Below are 21,569 nucleotides of genomic sequence, written 5' to 3'. Positions count from 1 at the left end.
AAATCAGCAAAATATCTGCTAGGCACAGAAGAATATGACTTGTGATCCACCTAGAGTTTAAAAGTCAGGAGGGTGTTTTCGTATATTCTAGGATAAGGAGGTAGCATGAGAAAAGCTGACAGAAAAAAGTACAGAAGAAACTCTGAGATTAAAACTCTCGAGGACATTAAAGAAGGACAAGCAAGGTCTGCTCAGGTGTGTAATTTTCCCAGAGATATATGATTTCTCTGTGAAAATCTGACCAGGGTTGATGCAGTACACAATATGTACTGTCCTTCAGTGCCAAAAATAAAGACACAGAAAGCCTGTAACTTTAGTAGAACTCTTGGCGTATGAACTAGCTACACAAGAGTACTGCATGGGCTAACACTGATTTCTGCATTTTAGACTACTGGACTCTAATATCTATGGTTAGACAACCCATACACACAGGAATCTTCAATACAGAGGTGTATGTGGAATCCTATAGCCGCAGATAGCACCTACATCAGCCAGATGAGCACTCAAGAGCATATTGGACCAGAGAAATTACATAAATTACAGTAGTTCATATTTTCTTATATGCTCATTTTTCCTTCTATTTTAGTTTAGTACAATTATTACTTTTTATAGGGAAAATATACAAATCTGTCAAAAAGACAGAAGCGTTACAGTTTTTAGCTCATAGGTACATCCAGAATTTTTTTCTGTCATTTGGATTAAGCTTTAAACCATTCTGGCAAAAAACTTACTTTTTAAAAAAAATATATGAAATTTTAACAACAGAAGTACATAATACAGCTTTGATGTGCTGCATATTTTATAAAAAAATCTGTTCAGTATGATAACGCACTGCAAAAGCTCAGTCAAAATTCCAGCACATCTTGAAATTTGCAACTAAAGCACACGTAGCAAACACATTATCTTAAACACAATTACTATAAAAGAGAAGGTCTAGCATTTGACATCCCCTTAAAACATTTCTGGGTAAATTTGCACGTCAAGCACATGGCTCTCTGTTGGCGATATGTGCAAACTAGAATCAAGGTAATACTGATTTTTGTAGACATTAATTATTACTGAAAAAGTAGGCAATGTTAAACCACCTATTAACTGCAGCTCTCTTATTAAAATACAAACAGCAAATATAGTTGTAGTACCAAGCAATTAGCTAATACATTTGTATCTTTGAAGAAATTCCAGCGACTATTCAGATTATCATTTAGGCTATAATCAAAGACTGTTACTCCACTGAAGGCCAAAAAACATATACTTTGATTTTTCAAATACCTATTTTGTAACATAAATATTTCTGGGTTTAGAAATGAGTAGATAATACATATTCTGCTAAGCCTCGTAGTTGTATCACTGAAGGGAAGAAGAGGATCAAATCCAAAGGTATTGCACATTTTCTGTTATCTGAATAATGTAAAAACCACAAACTAGTTATCAATTTTTCAGATAACATAAAATGGAATGGTTTATTTTTTCATTATATGAATTTCATTATTTAGTAGAATAAAATGACTACTCCATTATTTATCATTTGCTGCTTATTTATTTAGTATAGGGCTAGCCAAATATTTGGGCCCAACAGCCAAAAAGTCAGTCTGATATTCTTCAAGATGACATTCTTTCTAGCTCCGGAAAAACATGCCAAAACATAAAAGGTGAACAGAAAAGGAGCAAGACATACCCCCTTCTTGTTCTCTCAGGAAAACAAAACAAAACCAACCAACCAACAACCCACACAGAAACAAAAAAGATGAAACTATGGAATATTTAGCAGTGAGAAAATAATAATGAAAAGGAAGATACCAAAAGTAAGACATTTCTATGTGCCTTTAAAAGCTGAGTAGAAAAATTCTACATATCTAAAATATTTCTGATTTTTCCATTCTGAAACTGGCTTTCAGTTTCTGTTTTACACATGACATGACCAAGTTTCAGAAATCCATACATAAGCATTGGCATTTAAATGAATACAATGTACATTTCAAGCTCTTGATTATATGTCTGTGTGGAAAGACTTGGCAGACTCACAGACTCAATAGGCAGGGGTCTGCCTCTCAGTCATTTCACTACAAGCTCCACGTGGCTCTAACAAATCCACTTGATGTAATGTGGATTTCAGTTCCCACTTCTGAAAGAACTACCCAATCTCACAGAGCCCTTGGGAGAAAAAGCACCACTAATAACTGAGAGCATGCAGATACTGCAAATAAAGGTCATTTTCAGTAGCTGGCTGGATTACATATATGCTCCATAACTTCGACAATACCGGATATTAACATGAGATGAGCACTCCTTCAAATTAGAGGACATACATCCTATAGACAGTTTTGAATTTAATGTTATCCTTGCAGCTTCTGCTGTTGTATTTCATGGCTGATAAACTGCTACTGTTTATTTTTTATTTAGAAAATAACATATTTAGCCCCTGGAATCTCCTGTTCACTGACTTCTAGAAAAGCTTTCCCCTCTGTCTATTTCTTTAGTGGAAAATCTTCTAATATTTCTCAAAGCAGTGTCACCATCTCAAGTTACAAAACATTCACGACAGAGTAAAAAGTTACGAGTCTGTTAGCTTTCTTTGTATGCATGACATGATTCACATAGTCAATGTAGTCAGCTTACTAGAGCTCACAAGTCCCGAGCCAAACACCAAGGAAGAATTAAGGCACAAATAACTAAATTGGTTCAGTGGTGTCCAGATTTTCTCTCTTATTTTGAGAATGGTGCTGGAAGAAGTGCCCAGGTCTCCTTAGTATCTTAAAGCACTCCCCTGGTTGCTCTGATGTTCAGCTCCATCTTCTACAGATGCTATTTTGGATGACAAGAGGCATGATTAAATTGGCTGGTCAAAATTATGTTTAACAGACAGGTATTCATTTCAAAAGAAAACTTTAAAATTCATTGTTTCCATCTGTTGTTGGAAGATGGCAGGATTTTGCTGGCCTCTATTTTTCTGCTAATCACAGCACACCTTTTCTACCTCAACTTAGTCAATGAATGGAGAACTCTTCTATGCAAAGTCACACTACTGGCAACTGACTTCATAATGTCTTATGATAGCCTGTATCACTGGTATTTGGAAAGCAACAGCATTTTTGTGAATTGAATCAGTCTGGAAAGAGCTACAAATTTTTAAATGACTGATCTTTACCCAATATTTTCCAAAGCATAAGGGAGCAATTTTGTAAACTTATTGCTAAGATACTTTCATGGATCTTTGAAAAGGATTTTTTTCTGTGTTACAAAAGCTTTCAGAATGATGTGCTCTCATTTAAGTCTCTGCCTGAAGTCAAAACCCAGCACAAGTGCAGAATTCCACTGAAGCCAATCAGGCTCAATGTATGTATGTAAGATTCTGTCCATACAGAACACCTTTTGACTCTTTTGACTCTATGGCCTGCAAAACACGATTGCACACCCATTAAAAAAAATCCTCATATTCAAATTAGTTTTCATTAAAATTCTGTTGATTAGATAATTTTTAGACCATTTAAAAAAATCAGTAATCTATTTTGCACTGCTGTTTGCAAGTAAACTGCTTCTCAGTAACCAGTGTGATTCAGGAGTTCTTAAAAAAGTGATACACAAACATACCATGAACTAAAATAGCTTCTCTGCGTACACTTAACATTCTATGAATGAAAGCATTTTTTGATATTTTTCTTCAAGCTGTCCTTCCAGTGCCCTAGCTGAAATTAAAGAACATCAAATTCTAAGCCTGTTTAATTTAGAATAGCAAAGAATTAATCCTAATAATGAAATAACTCCATACGGCATTGTCTTTGAATCATTAGAGGATTTGCAGATAGTATCTTGTGAATGCAAACAAGATAATCATACAAGCACAGATACCAAATAGCCCTTTTTCCAAACACTGGTGGGCATGCATATTCAACAAAATGCAAATATTGACTTTTCTGATAGCAACTAGATCAGATTGCTAAGGTGTCTGATGGGACACTGTAATCCCAGCGTGGTAAACAGTACTGACCTTCATGCTCTGTATGGCTAGCATGTAGCTTGCTTGCATTTATGATTCCCCTAACCTCTAAACATTTGCCACAATTGGAAGAATAAAGCAGACATGTGGAAAAGGGCAGTCTCAGTCAGTACAGGAAAGCTTGAAAGAAAGTAAACAGGCTTCATGTCTCATAATATCTCTCTGGAGAGGCAAGGAAAGGAAGAAATGTCATTTGCAATTGACCACTTATAAAGGTAAGTGGGCACATCAAAAGACTCTTTTTCATTAATGAGCAAGGAAAGAGGATCATAACAGGTCACACACCTGCACATTCAGCAATCAGTATGCCCAGCAAGTATGTTAGAATATAGACATAGGAAAAATGTTCATGTTTTAAAGAGCATTGAGCCAGACTGACTGTATACAGTCATGCAAAGAGTCACATTATGGTGACATGCTTTACCAAAAAACCTTCCAACCCCCCCCCAAAAACAAACTTAAACTGAGAAACATCTATACTACTGGATACTTCAGCTGATATGTTTTAATCTTGAACTACATTACACTTCCAAATCCTGCCTAATCCAACACTTCAAATTAGAGTGGAAATAAAGTGGATGGGAAAAGGCTCAGGATTTCCTGCTATTTTTGTTACACTTGCAGTAGATGACTTGGTACCTTTCAAATGGCTGTTTATAATATGTATTTAAAGCCTATTAAAGGTTCATTTCTGTTCTGGGTAGATATTCTGTTTCTGCACATTTTTTACTGTCCACAAGCAGCAACTAAAGAGATGCTACAAGACAAACTTGAAGTCACAGTTTGAAACATATTCCAAATAAGTTTTTTTATCATCAAAAACTAGCACATTTTTTTAATTCATCACAGCAACAACATCTGCCATCAGAAATCTGAAATTCATGTGACGCTATTTGCACCAAAAACCATCTTACTGTTCCAGTCCTCACTACTGATTCTGTATGTATTTTGGAGTTTGCCACATCCTTTTACTTCAATAGTAAGGAGAAAACACAGACAGAAATATATTTTAAACAAACAACAATCCCTACACTATTGAAATACCTATGAGTGAAGCCTTTGAGAAACAAATGGTTCCATTGCTGTGCCTCCGAAAAATTTTACTCCTGTCTACTCTAAGTTACTGTATAGGTCCAATGGAAAATCCGTAACTCCATCTTCCACGAACACACTTATTTTACCTGACAATGCTTTTATGCAGGCACATAAGGGAAAATCATTTGCACCAGATATGGAGATGATGAGGTGGGGTTTTTTTGCTCCTTTGTTTGGGTTTTTTTATTTATTTAACATTACCTTCATATAAAGGCAAAGCACAGAAGGATCAGAAAATAAGGGAAACAAACTAATTCCTGGTCTTCTGCAGCAGAAAAGAGCCCGTACTCAAGGCTTGTATTAAAGACATTACATAAAAGCTAAAAAGCCTCTTAGTTGATAGAGCTCATCTTTGTGACATGTCATGACATTGCTTTTACTGTTACTTAAGGCCAACCTGACCACTTCCCTCAATAGAATGAAATGCCGCATTTCAACAATAGTTTTTCTTTTACACTGAATTATTTTTAAAAGCAAATATTTAAACTTCTATTGCAAAGATCTGAAATGGGTTCTAATAATACAGCCATTCAACATGTGATATCAGTCACTTTTAAAAATTGCACTTGGTATGGTCAAACAGATTTGCTGTTCACTTAAAAATTGTTGATATGTTTTTCCAACCAGCAAAGCTTATGAGCCTGTGAAAACAATTTATTATTGAGTAACTTTGTAAGATTTTCTTTGCATCATTAATGTTTAGAGTGGTCTCTGGCGAGCTAATCATGTTTTCAAGCAAAGTTGGAAATGCACAGAACAAAGAATCAGGAGTCATAACTAATTCAGGTTGGAAGGGACCTTGTGAGGTCTCTAGGCCATGCTCCTGCTCAATGCAGGCTCAGGTATGAGGTCAGACCAGGTTGCTCAGGGCTTTATCCAGCCAGGTCTATTTCAAATTTCTGAACCGCCTAAATAATGACCAGCCACATGCAAAATTATCTGTATTATTACCAGCATCCATCCCAATATACAATTTAAAGCAATCTTTACCACATAGACAAATTTCTGCGTTCAGCATCGTTATCAAGCTTTCTACAGAAAAAAAGTGTCATACTTGTTTCAGCATGTTTTCTGTCTGCCCTTCCACTAACGCAAGGTACAGAAAATACTTGCACTGACTGCCTTAAGCATCTAACTTAAGCTTCTGATTTTTTTTTTTCCTACATTGAAATTAAGGTTTTAAACTTAAGTGGAAAACAACAAGTACCTGCACAAGGGTTACAATTTCATCAGATAAACATCTAAAGTGTAGATCATGTGAAATCCCCCTTTGTTTTACAGGGTTTTTTATCTCCAGATGCAAAGATAACAAACGTTTCAGTTATGTACAAGAGAGAAAAAAAAATCTAAATTGGTCAATCAGTGTCGATATATACTATTAAATTGTATCTACCAAGTTATAATAAAAGCAGTTTAAAGCTAATCTGCATTTTGACTATTTTGCATTTTGCATATTGAAGGGCTTAGTAACTGTGACACTCGTCATTGTGAATAGGTGGGAGCCTAGATTCACTCTTCACACAACTAATTCCCTGCTAAATTTGAAAAAAAAACAGCAAAAGTAAAACCACATCTATTTATGGCTCAGTCCTTACATTTTATGTGTGTGTATGTCTGTAAACATATATATATATGTATTTCTATGTCTATTCATATATATATTTACATAGGAGCATGTTGAACCACCCTAGAAAGACTCTGTTTGAGCAATATAAATACATTTTACTTAGATTTTATGATGCTGTATGACTTCTGCCAATTTTATTTCATTAATCATACTCGTTACGTCTATATATCGCTTTTATTTTGAGATGTCAGTAAGAATTATAAAGAGTAACAAGATTTTTCAGTGTTTCTGGGGAAAGAAGGTCAGATTACTGCTAATCAGAGCAGAGTGCAAGCTAGACAAAAGACCCTTTGAGCACAGAAATTATGATACCAGAATATTATTTTATTGAGGTTTTTTTCCCCCATTTATAGTGCATTTTTAGTGGGCAATTATCTTTAAAGCTACAAAATCACAGCTTTTACATTTTATAAGGAAGAATCAACGTGTGCTAATTAGAACCTTGGCAGCACTTATAATACAAATGGGATTTTTGTATGCCTTTCTATTTGCTAAAATTCTTTATTCTTACCTTCCTCCTGAGAGCCTTCATTTAATCAGCTCTATGCAGGATTTTATAAAGCTAAGAAAAATGCTTGCTTTAATATTCTCAGATTTATTTATTTTTGAACCATAATAAAACTTTTTCTTAAATTTCTATTCAAGCAATGCCATCATTGATTTTTATGGTGTTTTAAAAGAAGAAAAACATCAAGATTTGACTGGTTATTGCTAGTGGGCCAGCATTCACAATTGTATCTGTGTTCTTTGTGCATAATTTAAATAGAGAGTAATTTGAACCTTATTATCGAGAACTTTTGTATTGAGACCCTGCCAGCATAGTGATCTAAGCCTATGCTTAGACTAAGTCTAGACAGCAAGCCAAATGCTAGAAAAACAATAATTTATAGCCAGTGCACCATATGTGCAAATAGATTCTATATACTACAAAGTCCAGCAAGCATGAAGAGGAGAAAGCATCCTCCTATATCACTTTGCTTTTGGATACAAAGACACTTGCTTACAGAATGGTATTTAGATGTGTAATCATTTCTGTCAAATCTCTTAGATTATTTAACTAAGGATCAGCCAGGACTTTATAAACCATGGATTTACCTTTTAACCAATCCTTGTGCAAGAAAATTCTGATAGATGCATGGGCAAACATCTGTCCTATTGTATTTCCTTCCCAGGCTGGAAAAGCTGGTAAACAGCTTTTTAATTAATAACTGTTGCCTAAACAGCCAAATGCCTCCACTTGTAGTTATGCAGGGCCAGACAGAATGACGGTTTCTTACTACCATTGCCATGATACCATGTGGCTACCCTTTCAGTATCTGGGAAAAACAAAATTTGGCAAACCTAATTGTCAACTATTACAATTTTGTAAGAGAAACTTTTTCTGACAATTATCCATACATCATATACATCAAAAAATCTTTAAGAATCAGTAGGAGTTTATTCTATTAGGATTTCAGATAACATCTTAAAGACTAGAAAATATTGGAATGAATATTAATAAATAAAATACAATTTGTGTTTGAAGATTCATCAGGCTCTCCAAGGTGATGGAAGCCGAGGTCAAATGACAAACAATATGGAGGTGAAGACATGATCCAGATTGAGTGTTCACCTGAACTGTTTTCACTCAGACTATCCCATAAAGTCCACTCCTCTTTGGACTCTGAAACTGAAAGCTATGTGTCCCGTGACTATGAAAAAAGCGACAAGTGACTTCCAATACTTGATGTCTAAAAAGCTTTGGAAGTTCAAAGGCATTTCCTTCTCTTGGATATTCACAGGAGGTTGCATTTTAAAGCCTTACACATGTTCTCTCCTGAGAACACGGATTACTTTCTGCTGTGTCAAATCATCAAAGATATGAATGGCTGGTATGAAAAATGGAGACAGCTTACACAAAATGGGGCACAGGTGGGAAAGAACACTGAAAAAGAAGGCTTTAGAGAAAATGATCCAGGCCATGGCTACACAAATAGAGTTATCTTTAGACAGGAAGCAGAAGGCAACAAAAAAGAGGTTTTATCATATCCCGAATGAAGCATATTACCTTGCCCTGTAAACAGATTACCTTAGATTAGTCTTCCACATAAAGGAAGTCTTGCTTCAATTTAAAGGGGAGGCTGTGGGTCCTTCTACCATCTCCTTCAGGCAATTTCCTGAAGATTTTTTTTCATTAATGTATCACTTCGCATGAACTCAAACAAATCTGTCTACTGACGAAGTACCAAATCTCCTCCTTAGTTCCACAGAACCAGGGAAATTCCTCCTGAAATCATTTGCACACAATCACACATGGTGTATTTAAACCTGCTGCTATCACATTAATTCATGCAAAGAGGAATAATCTGCACTTAAAGAAATGTCTTGCTGCATGGAAGGAGAACTGCGTCTTGTTTAAAATAATGCTAATCCAGCTAACTTTTCATTTCAGGAGCTCCATCCTCTTTTCAAGCATTTTTACCAAAAACGCTTTCAAGTCTTGCATTCTGCTAGGCAAAACAAGCCGAGTTCTTGAGTTTTCACTTATAAAATACTGTCTCATCACGGCAGTAGCGCTTCTCTGTACCTGTCCAAGATTAAATTCAATGCAATCTGAAACATGAACATTCAGACACAGATACAGCATGTCAGATGAGGTTTAAGTAGTGTCATATATAATACTTTTTATTATTTCTCTATCTCTGCTAGGAAAACCTTCCTTCATATCTTATGAACATACCTGTTTCTTTATGATATGTTTGTTACTCAAGTCATCATACAGTTAATTAACTTTTTTTTTACTTTTTCTTTTGTTGTTTCAAAATTATAACCTTGATTACAACAAAAAGGTTATTCCAGTTCCTTGAAATCTGACCATCATATTTAATCTCATTTTCAATATAAACCTGAAAATCATTCAATTCCTTCAGCAATATATACAGATCTATATCTTAGTAACTCTACCGGCAACAAAACTTATTGCCAATTCAGTAGTTTCCTTTTTCTTCACAGGGTGCTGTGATTTTTGTTAATTTATGTGGCTTTAAAGAAAAAAAAAAAACACAATTATTTTTCTTCTTTTTTTTTTTTACAATATCTAATTCATTTTTACATTTTAACAAACCTTTAAAAAGCTATTTTCAAAAATGCCCAGAATTTTTATTATTAGGAAGAAAGGGCAGAAAGTTGCATTCATTTACTAAAGACGTATGACATTGCATAATCAAAAAAGTGTTGTATCTTTTTGTACTAATCACTTTCAATAGCTGCAACGTAAACTTAGTTTTTAATTTGACTCGAGAGTTAAATTTTAAGCTATAAACTATCTATCCACTGTTTTAAATTAATTAAAATCTTTAATTTAAATAGTGAAACTGCTTGTAGTTCTTATCTGTGGAATATCTTTGGCTAGCCAACATGTATATGGTCAAAAAAGTACACTTCCAGAAGATAAAATTTCCCTCATTTAAAGCCCATTAGTGTCCCTTTGTGCTGAAATTACTTTCTGAAGAAGTTGTGCATAAATGGGGATCAGTTCCAGTGTAAATTTTCTGGGGAAAAGAACTGCTCTCTACCTGGCAACAAACCTGGAGTTTGTTTTCCAAAAAATTTAACACACTAGAGCTCTTTTAAGTACCAAATGGGGAATATACCTGTAATATTAAGTTATGTTCATTTGTGTAACACCCGTGGGATTTTGCTTATTCATGTATCAGGGTACTAGATTATTAGTACAGTATTAGATAGATAGATAGATAGATATCTGTACTAGATACCCATACAATTAACATTTTTCCTAAAGATCCCTATGTTCTTCACAGTAGGAGTAATGACAGAGAATATTTTTTCGTATTTCTGTCATGTAGACAAAATAGCAGGAAACTCTTGGTGTTCCTCTCCTGGGAAAAAAACCCCACTATTTCTTTTAATAAGATTCTTGAAAATACTTCTGAATCAAGAAAAAGGGAAAGAGGGGAAAAAACAAACCACAAAGTTTCATTAAGTCGTGTTGGAATAGATATGGATAGGTCTATCTTTAATATTTGATGCAGTTTAGTTTACAGCTGGTTCACCTAAGGAATTAGCTTTTCAGGTACTTGGGGACCTATTTAAAATTCAAGGATTAAAAACTGAAAGGCATTTATAAAAGAAACCTACTTTTTATATTTGTAAATTGAAAAGCAGAAAGACATTTGATTGACAGCAACCTCTGGTTTGGATCTCTTCAGAAAAGGGTCTAATAATTACCCACATTTAACTGCTAGTTAAAATGGATGCATTCATTCCTTGCAAAGTCTCCTTAGAAACACTAGACTTTAAAGCATAATCAAAACAGACAGCTGGGTCCACCCTTTATGATAATGTGCCATGCAGCTTTATTAATCTGACCTTTGGAAACAAATGAGAAATTTAATACTGCCCCACCATAATTGTTAGTGGCAGGCATTTTAGTAGTCTTTAATTTGCACTTCACTTTAATATCTGCTTCCAGTTATGATGTAAACATTAACAGGATCTGACACTGTTAATCACGTTCTGGTGTCTGAAGCAGTGGCAAAAGAGTGTGCTTGGGGTAAACTAGAACACGACCTTAATGGATAACGAAATGCATCAACCCTTGCTACGCTGAGAGTAAGGCAAAAATGAATACTCTAATTGTTTCAACTGGCTTCTGAGTGCTATGCAGTGCTGCAATAATTGGGAGCGAGGCTGGGGGTGGAAGGCATGTGCATCAGGCTCACCTTTCAACGTTAGCTAAGTCCTGACTGTCCTTTAAGTTGCTTGCAAGAGATATCCGATATGAGAAAACATGTTCCCAGTATACAATCAATAGCATTCTAAAGAATTCACAATGAATACAAAAAGTAATTCTGTTTTAGGTGCCATGAGTAAGGAAATTTCTCCTGTGTAACACAAATGTGTCATTTTTTTCTGCATAAGTGTTCTTAAAAGAAATGTTTTATAGCCTATAAACAGCACAGAAAACCGATCTGCAGGTTATGTTGAGAGCTATTAAACTTCAGTGTTATAAATGTACAATAAAAAACAGTGGCACAGTACCTGAATTAGAGAGACGTCTATTTACAGGTATTTCTTTTAAAACAATGTAAGTTAAATAGAATTTATTTCTGAAATACCAGTACGTGTTATCCGTTGCTTCTGAATATTATGTACTCGTCCTGGACTTCACTTTTTTTTTTTTTTCCCCAGGAAACTACTCCTCTCCTTTAAAGACTCCTTTATGAACAGTCTAATTGAACTATTGTTTTTTAAGTTCATATCTAAAGAAGCATGCTTGTAGAGCTTGTAAAGATCCCTGTGGATTTTTAAAAGGATCTCTATGTATATCTTTTTCAGTGATATAAATACCATAGCCTTCTGTTTGTTCAGTAACAAAGTATCACAGAAAACTATTTTAGATAAGCTTATATGGAAATCATACTGAGATCTTCTGATAAATCAAGGGTTATGTTATAGAATAAAAACAAATACTGAAAGTTGCTTTCCCCAAAATTCTAACATTGATTCTTTAGCTATTACAGTATATACTTATTGCTAGTGTAACAGCATTATAATAGTTTCTAGCATACGCTATTCTTTTTGAAAATCTATTCTAAAAGGAAAACTTTAAAGTGTTAAGATATGGAGATTATCTTGCTTCAACAGTCTGCAACACAAAACACAAGTTGCTCTTTCTATCATTCTGATTTGATTGTTTTTAGTCATAGCAATTGCCTTCTACATCACAAGTACTGTGAAATAACCTGCCCCCACTGGCAGTGGCCAGTGTATGCCAAACTTAACTTAAGATACCTGCGGTGCTGATGCAAATCACATTTTGCCACTCATTACAAGACTGGTAAGGTTCTGCAAAGGAGCAGGGTATGCAGAAGAGGTGGGTAACATTTTAAACCAGTGGCCCTAAATGCACCAAAGCCATGAGAGCTCTAAGCTTCACAGGGAATGACCCATTTTACATTCTTAGATTTCTATTGTTAGCATAATCGAATGAATATTCACTACATATGAGAAACATAACACGCATAGCCTACAGACACTGCACTAATGTTTATATTATGTATATTAAAGGAATCAAGTATACTTTCTCATTGCATTGCAGTCGCTCTATGAATTTAGTGCAAGTCTTCAGCGCTCAAGAGCTAATTCAAATTACTTCATAAAGCCATCTGTGGTTTGTGTACCTCTTAAGAAGAAAGAAAGAAGTAAACCAAAGCTAGTATTATTGAAAATACACATATTTCAGAATATTTCTTCTTTAAAGTGAAGTCTAGTCTAGTCTTGTCTTAAGCACAGAGGAGAATCTTAATATATGAAATTACAAAGCTTTCAGCATGATTTTTTAACTTACAAAACTCAATATTATTAATAATAAAAGAATAGACTAACTTAAAGAAAGTCATGTTCATTAACTGTCCTCAGCCTACACCAGAAACAACACAAGAAACTCTCCAAAACATTTTCAATAGAGTGTTCATGTTAAACTGTAGCTACTTTTACATGGTAGCTTTTAAACAAAATTTACATGGAAAAAAAAAAACAAAACAAAACCAAAAAATTGAGAGTGCTAGTCTGTCCTAGTTTCAGCTGGGACAGAGTTGATTTTTGTTTCCTAGTAGCTGGTATAGTGCTGTATTTTGGATTTAGTAAGAGAATAATGTTGATAACACACTGATGTTGTTAGTTGTTGCTAAGCAGTGCTTACACCAGTCAAGGACTTTTCAGCTTCCCATGCCCTGCCCGGTGCACAGGGAGCTGGCACAGCCAGGACAGCTGACCCAGACTGGCCAAAGGGCTATGCCATACCGTATGACGTCATGCTCAGTATATAAACTGGGGGGAGTTGGCCAAGGGGCAGCAATCACTGCTCGGGAACAGGCTGGGCATTGGTCAGCGGGTGATGAGCAATTGTATCATGTATCACTTGCTTTGTATATTATTATTGTATTAATATATTATTATTACTATTATTATTACTACTACTACTATTCTATTTCATTTTACTTCAATTAGTAAACTGTTTTTATCTCAACCCATGAGTTTTCTGACTTTCACCCTTCCAGTTCTCTCCCCCATCCCACTGGGGTGGGGGGAGTGAGCGAGCGGCTGTGTGGTGCTTAGTTGCCAGCTGGGGTTAAACCATGACACAGTCAAACTGTACTACTATTCAAAATCATTTGTGGGTCACACATCATTAAAATTCAGACTACTAATACATTTAAATTTAAATAGCAAAAGTGCTACATTCATCCTTTGGGTGACTTCTTTAATGCTAGTAGAGTCTTAACGGGAATGAATATGTATTCCAATAAGTATTCAGGAATCCCCTACCCCCCATCCCACTGGTGCTGAATCTCTTCTCTGCTCTATCTGTTCAAAGGAAGCATTTGTGCACTACAGAGAGAAATGTCGTGAATACTGCTGAACATATTCTCTCTAGTCAAGTTCCAAATGCCTACTTTGAAATAGATGTAACAATTTAACAGAATGTAACCTAAATTTTAGAACGACATGGATGAATTTTAAAAAAACTAGATAGGGATACTAATCTCTTGTGTGAGCTCTACAATGCTACCACGTACAGAAATAACCATTATATCCCTTGCTAGTATAGATATATCATTTTGCAGTAGAAGAGTTCTTGCCTGGAATTTTGACACAGGCCATTTTTTCCCCCTCCAAGTTTCTGAATGGCATGAATATTACACGTGAGAAGAAGAATGAAGTCAAATGTCCATTTCTCTGCCAAAAAGAAAACCAAAAGAAGAAAGAAATTCTTTGTGTGTATAATTCCTAAAGCTGCTAACAAATAACTCCTATGCTGAAATATGGACATCATTTCTAACATAACACTCAAGAAATTCTATGTGATGCTGTTCATCCCCTGACACCACCATACTAAAACTGCAGACAATTTTTCACTGGTATGGAATGTATGTCTGTATTTTAAAATATGGTAAATGCTGCAACTCTTAGATTTGAACCATGCTTTATTCACTCGTTATTACTTGAGTACTTTTACTTACTTTCTTGACTAACATAAAGAACATTTACCTCAAGACAACAACTGGTGAGTCAAACATATTCTTGCAGTTTACTCTATTTATCTCCATGGCATTACACTGGTAGCAAGTCTGACTAGGTTACTGTACAAATACTGTGCTGTGTTGACAGACAGATCTCAAAACTGGAATTCAACTTCATCAATTAATGCTTTGTTTAAAATAAATAAGAAAGCCTTCTCACAAAGCTGTGTAGTACAGCACAGACCTTCCTCTTAATGTATACGTTAAAAGTCTGGGTAATTGCATTGTTACCAAAGAAATCACCTAGAACTGATATCTGACCCACACGCTTCATTTTCTCACAACGAGTCTCAGGTCTGTTAAAAAAATAAGATTGTAAGATTAACTATTATATTAAAATTATTTTCACAGATAAAGAGTTTTGCTTCTTTTCAATGCATTTCAAAACCTGACTCTGAACTGATTCAGAACCTGGGGGTGGGGGGGAGGCATTTTTACAAATGTTAATCATGCTAAAGCCATTCCAAGATAACAACAAATAAATAAAACCCCACAACATTCAATTAATAACACTGTGTCTGGGGGTCTCTTGTAAGAGCATGGAAATGAGAAGGGACAGAGAATTGTTCGAGTGGAAGACAGCAGCAATTCTTAAATGGCAGAAGAGATTTGAGTTGCAGTTGACTAGGCTTTGGAGGAGAATGGAATAGGATAAAGGGGATAGTATTCGGCACACTTAGTTCAAACAATCCGCATACCACCTCTTAAAAGTTTATTCACTCGGGTAAGTTGGAACATAACGACAAAGAAAAGAACATCGGAACAAAGAACGCTGTAGGTCAGATTATTTAGCAGCTGCATTCCAATGAAAACAAGCCTCTCGGACAAACATTTACTAACCTACCTGCTGTTACGTACATTCTCTAAAACACTACATTTTTTTTTCTGATGTGTACTTTCTCTACCAGAGAAGGATTACTACAGTGTAGCAAACTAAAACATTAATCAGTTCAGTCCAGGAGGATTGCAGTTCAGATTCTAACCATACCCAGATAATACAACTCTGTTGAAATACAAATTTAGGCAGACATAATGAGCCACTGGATACATTACCGAAAGTAATGATGTGCATTTTTTGCCATAGTTAATTGGTTTAACATGATATAAGATGCTGATGCCATGTACTCTGCATCAGAACATACACAGCTTTGTCCATTATCAAAAGCGGTAACAGCCAGCCATATTGCAGGAGAGACTTCACAGTTTGCTCACCCACTGGCATTTGAGAGTATCTCAAGGTAGGTTGTCACATTTAAAGGTTATTCATTTAATTAAGGCCCTACTGGTTTTGTCCTTAAATTCTTTCAATTTTGAACGATCTTAAGCTTTTCTCACTCCTTCTTCTCTTACATTTATCATTGTACAGAAAAAGACTACAACACCAATCTAGAACCCCAGACAAGGCCACAAGTGTTGTGCAAGTATGCCAACTTTTTAAGGCGTAAAAAGCAAGTAAGGTATGCAAGTGATGCCCATATGGTATCCTCTGTATTTTTGGTAGTTAAAAATCACAAAAGGAACAGATGTTTGTTAATGATATCAGAAGAGCTTGGCAATATGTTCATAATAATAGAAAATTATATTTTTGAAACTGATCTGTGAGTCAACAACGATTTCACATTCATATTATTAAGGTAAACAGAATGAAAAGGATTGAATACAGTTAGAAACTCAGGTTGTAATTAAAGTACTGTCAGTCAATATTCTCCTGTTTAGTTTTTGGTGTTAATGACGATCAAAGCCCAGATCAATAGTAGCTAGCAAAAATTTTAACTGTATACTATACAGTCAGTCTCTAAAGTGTACTTAAGTAAAACGGTTCGAGTTAATATCATTCAAATTATTTACATGCACGTTTTGCAAATGCTATGAAAAATGTACGTTTTCCAAATTTTAGCTGGAGCAATTTTCATATCTTTCAGTAACTGTTCTTTAAGTTGCTTTAAGACAAATAGCCAAAGTTACACAAGTTGTGTACAATATCATCTCATCATTCAATATCAGCAAAACGACCACCTTACTTTCAGCCTAAATTCAAAACTGGTTTTTAGCTTTTTTGTTCTGGTAGATTTTCTCTGGTTTTGCTGTTGTTTTTTAGAAACATATGCTTTTCTATACCGAAATTAATTTTTAGTTCTTAAAAAAATAAAATTATTGTCCCATAATTCGGTGGGACAATAATTCATAATAATTCATAAACTGTGACTGAGTTTGAAAACTGATCATCTGAAACATTACCACTTAACTGAAATATTTTGTAACTAATTATTTCCATTGCACCCATGCTTTTCTGAGCAAAGGAATTGAGATGACACTGAAGTTTGGCAAAAAGTTGATATGTGTCACTAGTCAACATTCTGGTTCTTCAGAAATAAAAGTTTTCCAGAATAATATTGTCAGAAACAATTTCCACTTTAAAGTTTATAATGTATTTTACTGAAAGCAGCTGAAAGTCTCCAAAGTTAAGCGTAAGCTGGAAAGAAAATTCTGCACACTGCCTAAATACAATACAATTTCTGATATTGCCAAACATATTTCCAATTAATCACAAAAATCTCTATTTTATTATCCACTATAGGTTTGGAATAAATGTTCATTTGTCTGAAGGAGTTAACACTGGAAAAGAGAGGTAAAGAAGGTCAAATTGTGACTCCAAACCAGCAAATAAAATTTAGCAAGGTTTTAGTTGGTGATTGTTTTCTTTGTTATTTCTTTCATGCTAAAGATGTGCTATGAAACTAATTTCATTTGTATTTTGCACTGGTGATAATGATTTTCATGCAGAAAAAATTCTCAGAAGTATAAGGAAGTTTGCCAGTGTACACCAAAATTGTAAAATGTTAACATATTATTTTACATAAAAGCAGTGTTTCTTTTTTCTCAAGCAGTGTACGCAAATTTCTGTTATCCACTAAATGAAACAAGAAAAAGAATATCACAGATCAGAGAGAGATGGGATTAGTGTCAGAACAGGGCATGTTTGAGTATTGGCTTCTATTTTGGTGTGATTGACTTAGCGGCTGACAGCAAAAGTAACAGATGGGAAAAACAAGTGGGTCAGAAAAATGTCAGGAGAAAACACTACAAAACAATAACAGCATTACTAAAATATGAATAGGAATCAGATTTGTTTTATAGCAATAAATGAAATAAAATGAAAAATGTACTAGGCATTTATAATATAAGATACAGAATGGTGCTTATTACCAACGTCTTGAACCTGCTGGAGACAAAAGGCATTTAACTTTAATTCTGCTGCAATATCTTCCTCTTATAAAAATACAATCTTAAAGAAATACTGGATAAAAATTAGATACTGAAATACTGATAGCAGTGGAAGTTACGAGGCACACCAGAGACTCCTGAGTTTCATTTGGTAGGGATGTTTAACATGGGCTGTAACTGTCCTCTGAATTAAGAAGACAACATTGGTTCTGCAAGTTTCAGAACATTTAAGGAACCACAGAAAATGTTTTTGTCCTTTTACTGTATGCAATAACTTTCATATGCAGAGAGTGTAAGGAATACTGTTAGAACCCTGCCCTGAGAACCTAGGGATAACCTACCTATCTCACAAGAACACCTGCAGAGCACAGTGCATTTAGATACTGCATGAGAAGGGTAGATGCTCACTGACAACATAGGAACGTTTATGCTGAAACATTAGCTTAGCCTTCTTTCATCCAAACCAACCAGTATTTTAAGCAGAAAAACTTTTAACATCTTATATGCTGTAAGCTACAAGTCAAATAAAAATAACTTTCTGAAAGTTTGCAATGACATGGAAAAAGAACACATGAAAACGAATAAGAAACTTAAAGAATATGAAAAGGCCAAAAAAAGCCAACCACAAAACAACGCAAAAAAAACCATTAAGCAATGAAGCACATCTGTATATATATAAAAGCGGAATAATTTTTTTGAAAGCCTACCCTGTGCGTGAGTAGTCTTTCAGACCACTGAAATCTTCCAAGTTGAATTGTCAGTTTAGGCAGAGACATGCACAGCATGCAGGAAATTTAGTAGATTAAAAATTTCCTCAAGAGACGTTACCGATATAATCACAACAAATTTTGTGCAGCTGAGCACCAATTTCGGTGCCTGTTTGCAGGTAATGGATACCGCCTTTCAAATAGAGTTTAATGCTTTGCTTTGGCTGGGGTTGTGGGCAATATAAGCCTTTGAAAATTGCTTCTGGGGTTAGTTAACTAAACTAACAGTTAATGAATATGATGGGAAGTCACTCCCAACTAGCTCATTATTTTGTTTCTACTTTTACTTGTTCCTGACATATATACCATAATGACCATACACCTGGCAACTTGGGGGGGGGGGGGGGGGGGAGGTAGCGTCAAACAGCATAACTGAAACAAATCATAAAAATCCACAAGAATGGCCTATTTCAGTATCCTTCTTTGTAGATAGAGGCTTAAAGTTTGTAATTTCTCTAAAATTAAGTATTCACCAATATCTTATTTCTGTAATCTAATCTGAGCTTTCACAATCTTTTATAGAATTTGCATTAAGTCATAAGACAAGAAAGGTTTTTGAACAATACATCATGGATACACTCACTACATCTACAGAGGATTCAACTTTATATTTTATTACCTCAGAAAAGAAAATTATAAATCACAAACTGGTTGAAACTGAAGGGGTTTTTTTGGTTTATTTTACCATTCACACTCTTCAAATGAAGAGGTCCTTCAGATTATGTAAATTATCATATCATCATGCAAAACATAATTGTCCTGACACAACTCCAAACAACCATCAAATTTAGTTTGTCTTCAGATACCCGTGTATAGCCTTAGTGTGAGGGAAAGCAAGGAAATTGAGATTAATGAGTACTGTGATACATAAATAACTGAACTAAGAACAGCTCACTCAGGTGATATGATTAAGCATTGCTTCCTAAGGCAATAAAAGAGAGAGGTCAGTTTGTCACTTAATTCCCTCCTCTCTTTGCAACCTTTAACTGGTATTCTTTCTTCTTTTACCTTCCCCCTGTTTTCCTTTTTAAAGTACCTCATAGCCTACCTCTGTAAGCAACCACAATACCGAGACAACAATCTTTGCCTTTATTGGCAGTTTTACCTTACATTGATTGCTTATCAAATTTTTAACCAAGATATTTGGGTGTTCTGTTTCTTAACAGACCTTATATTAGACAGAAGCATGAAATCCACAATTTGGGTTTCTGAACTCTTTTAATTTTCTTGATACAAGGCTGTTTCTTTAACCTGGATATTCTATTTCATGTAGTGCTTAGCCATGGGCACAGAGTAAGGTGCAGTGAAAGTATAAAAAACAAAAATTGTATGCAAAACCCCACAGATGACAGTAGTTTTGCAAGGAAGCCTACTAAGGACGTGATTAATTTGTGCATAAATTGGAATCACATCCAATTACAGATTTACTAAACGGAAAGGGACAAGCTCAACTGACAGGACTGATGTTTCACTGAAGTACAATAAGCATCCATAGTCGAGGTCACAAACTTAGCAAGAAGCTGTGCAGCCCACCCCATCCAGAGCACAGCAGCCAGCCTTGTTCATCTCCAGCAGAGTTCCAAAAATAGTAGCTCATGCATTTACTTTCTACATTTCAGCCCCCTGTCCTGGATATATTTTTGTCATTTCAAATACCAAAACGCTCAGCAAACAATCTGTCTGGATAATTTTTTACCAACAATGGATGATAGATTTGTGATAATTATAAGAATCTCCACATTTTGAAAATAATTAGCACTTACCTTTATTTCTTGAGCTTTCCTGATTCTTTTCCTGCTGCAATTAAAAGTAGAAAAATATATTATTTACAGAATTAGTTACCACAAAATTCATAGACATACAGATCCAAAAAAGACTTAGTCTCATTCATCCTCCTTCCTGCTCCAAGATAAAATCAGCTGCGCTTTGCCTGCTGCAGAAAGATTCCTGTATAACCTGTTTTTAAACTGCCCTAGTATTTTTCACGTTTTTTTCCACAATGACTGTGGTTAAGTGCTGAAACACATTGTCCAGAGAGGCCATCCAGTTTCTGTCACTTCACCTCTACCTTGGGAGATGCTCATAATCGAACTGAACAAGACCCTGTGCAACCTGATGTAATTTTGAAGTTAGATCTGCTTTAAGCAACTGGTTCAACTAGGTAACCATAGGGGCCGCTGCCAGCCTAAATTATTCCATGATACGGGGAGAGTGTTCCAGAACCTTGTAAGCCCTGGAGCAGTGCTTAACTGTCCTCAGTTTCACCCTGAATGAAACTTTGCCAAAATCCCCTCAACTACTATTCTTTTTCATGTTTTTCCTGACTTGCTTGCATCACAGTGAACATAGAAAACATTTAATCTTTAAAGCAAAACAAAGTCCTCTTTTCTTGGTTCAGTTATCTTCCAGTCTTCTCTTTCTGTTTTTAACAATCTTTTAACGTGTTGCCTAAAGTATTCCAATATTCCAATTCAGAATTGTCTAGAACTAAGGATTTTTTTAAATACATCAGCTCTATAACTGCTTCAGCAACACATAACATATATTTACATATTTCAAAATAACATTTCCCTTCCAAAAAAACAGTATGACACAGCTGATCCACAGTCAACAAGTTTTTGGCTATGATCCCCTTATGATCCTTCACTCTAACCAACCAATCTTTTCCCATAGCACTGTTACCTAGTTATTTCTCATCTGGGATTTTCTTTGAAATACCACTGCATTATTTTTCTGCAAAAGTGTCTTTGAAAATAACACAAAAATATGTTAGCAGA

General features: G+C 35.1%; 1 protein-coding gene across 2 annotated transcripts in view; it reads right to left on the bottom strand.

Moving 5' to 3' along the window:
• Positions 1–21,569, bottom strand: part of FSTL5 (follistatin like 5) — a 326,873-nt gene that overhangs the window by 254,601 nt on the left and 50,703 nt on the right. For both annotated transcript variants that reach the window (XM_087737586.1, XM_087737587.1), the window contains exon 3: positions 20,556–20,589. In XM_087737586.1, coding sequence (XP_087593712.1) covers positions 20,556–20,589 — 34 coding nt within the window. The remainder of the gene's footprint in view (positions 1–20,555; positions 20,590–21,569) is intronic.

The sequence above is a fragment of the Nipponia nippon genome, unplaced genomic scaffold, assembly GCF_047370975.1.
Source record: "Nipponia nippon isolate SJK-2023a ecotype South Korea unplaced genomic scaffold, ASM4737097v1 scaffold_6, whole genome shotgun sequence".
Classification (NCBI taxonomy): domain Eukaryota; kingdom Metazoa; phylum Chordata; class Aves; order Pelecaniformes; family Threskiornithidae; genus Nipponia; species Nipponia nippon.
This window is presented reverse-complemented; position numbering and strand designations above follow the sequence as displayed.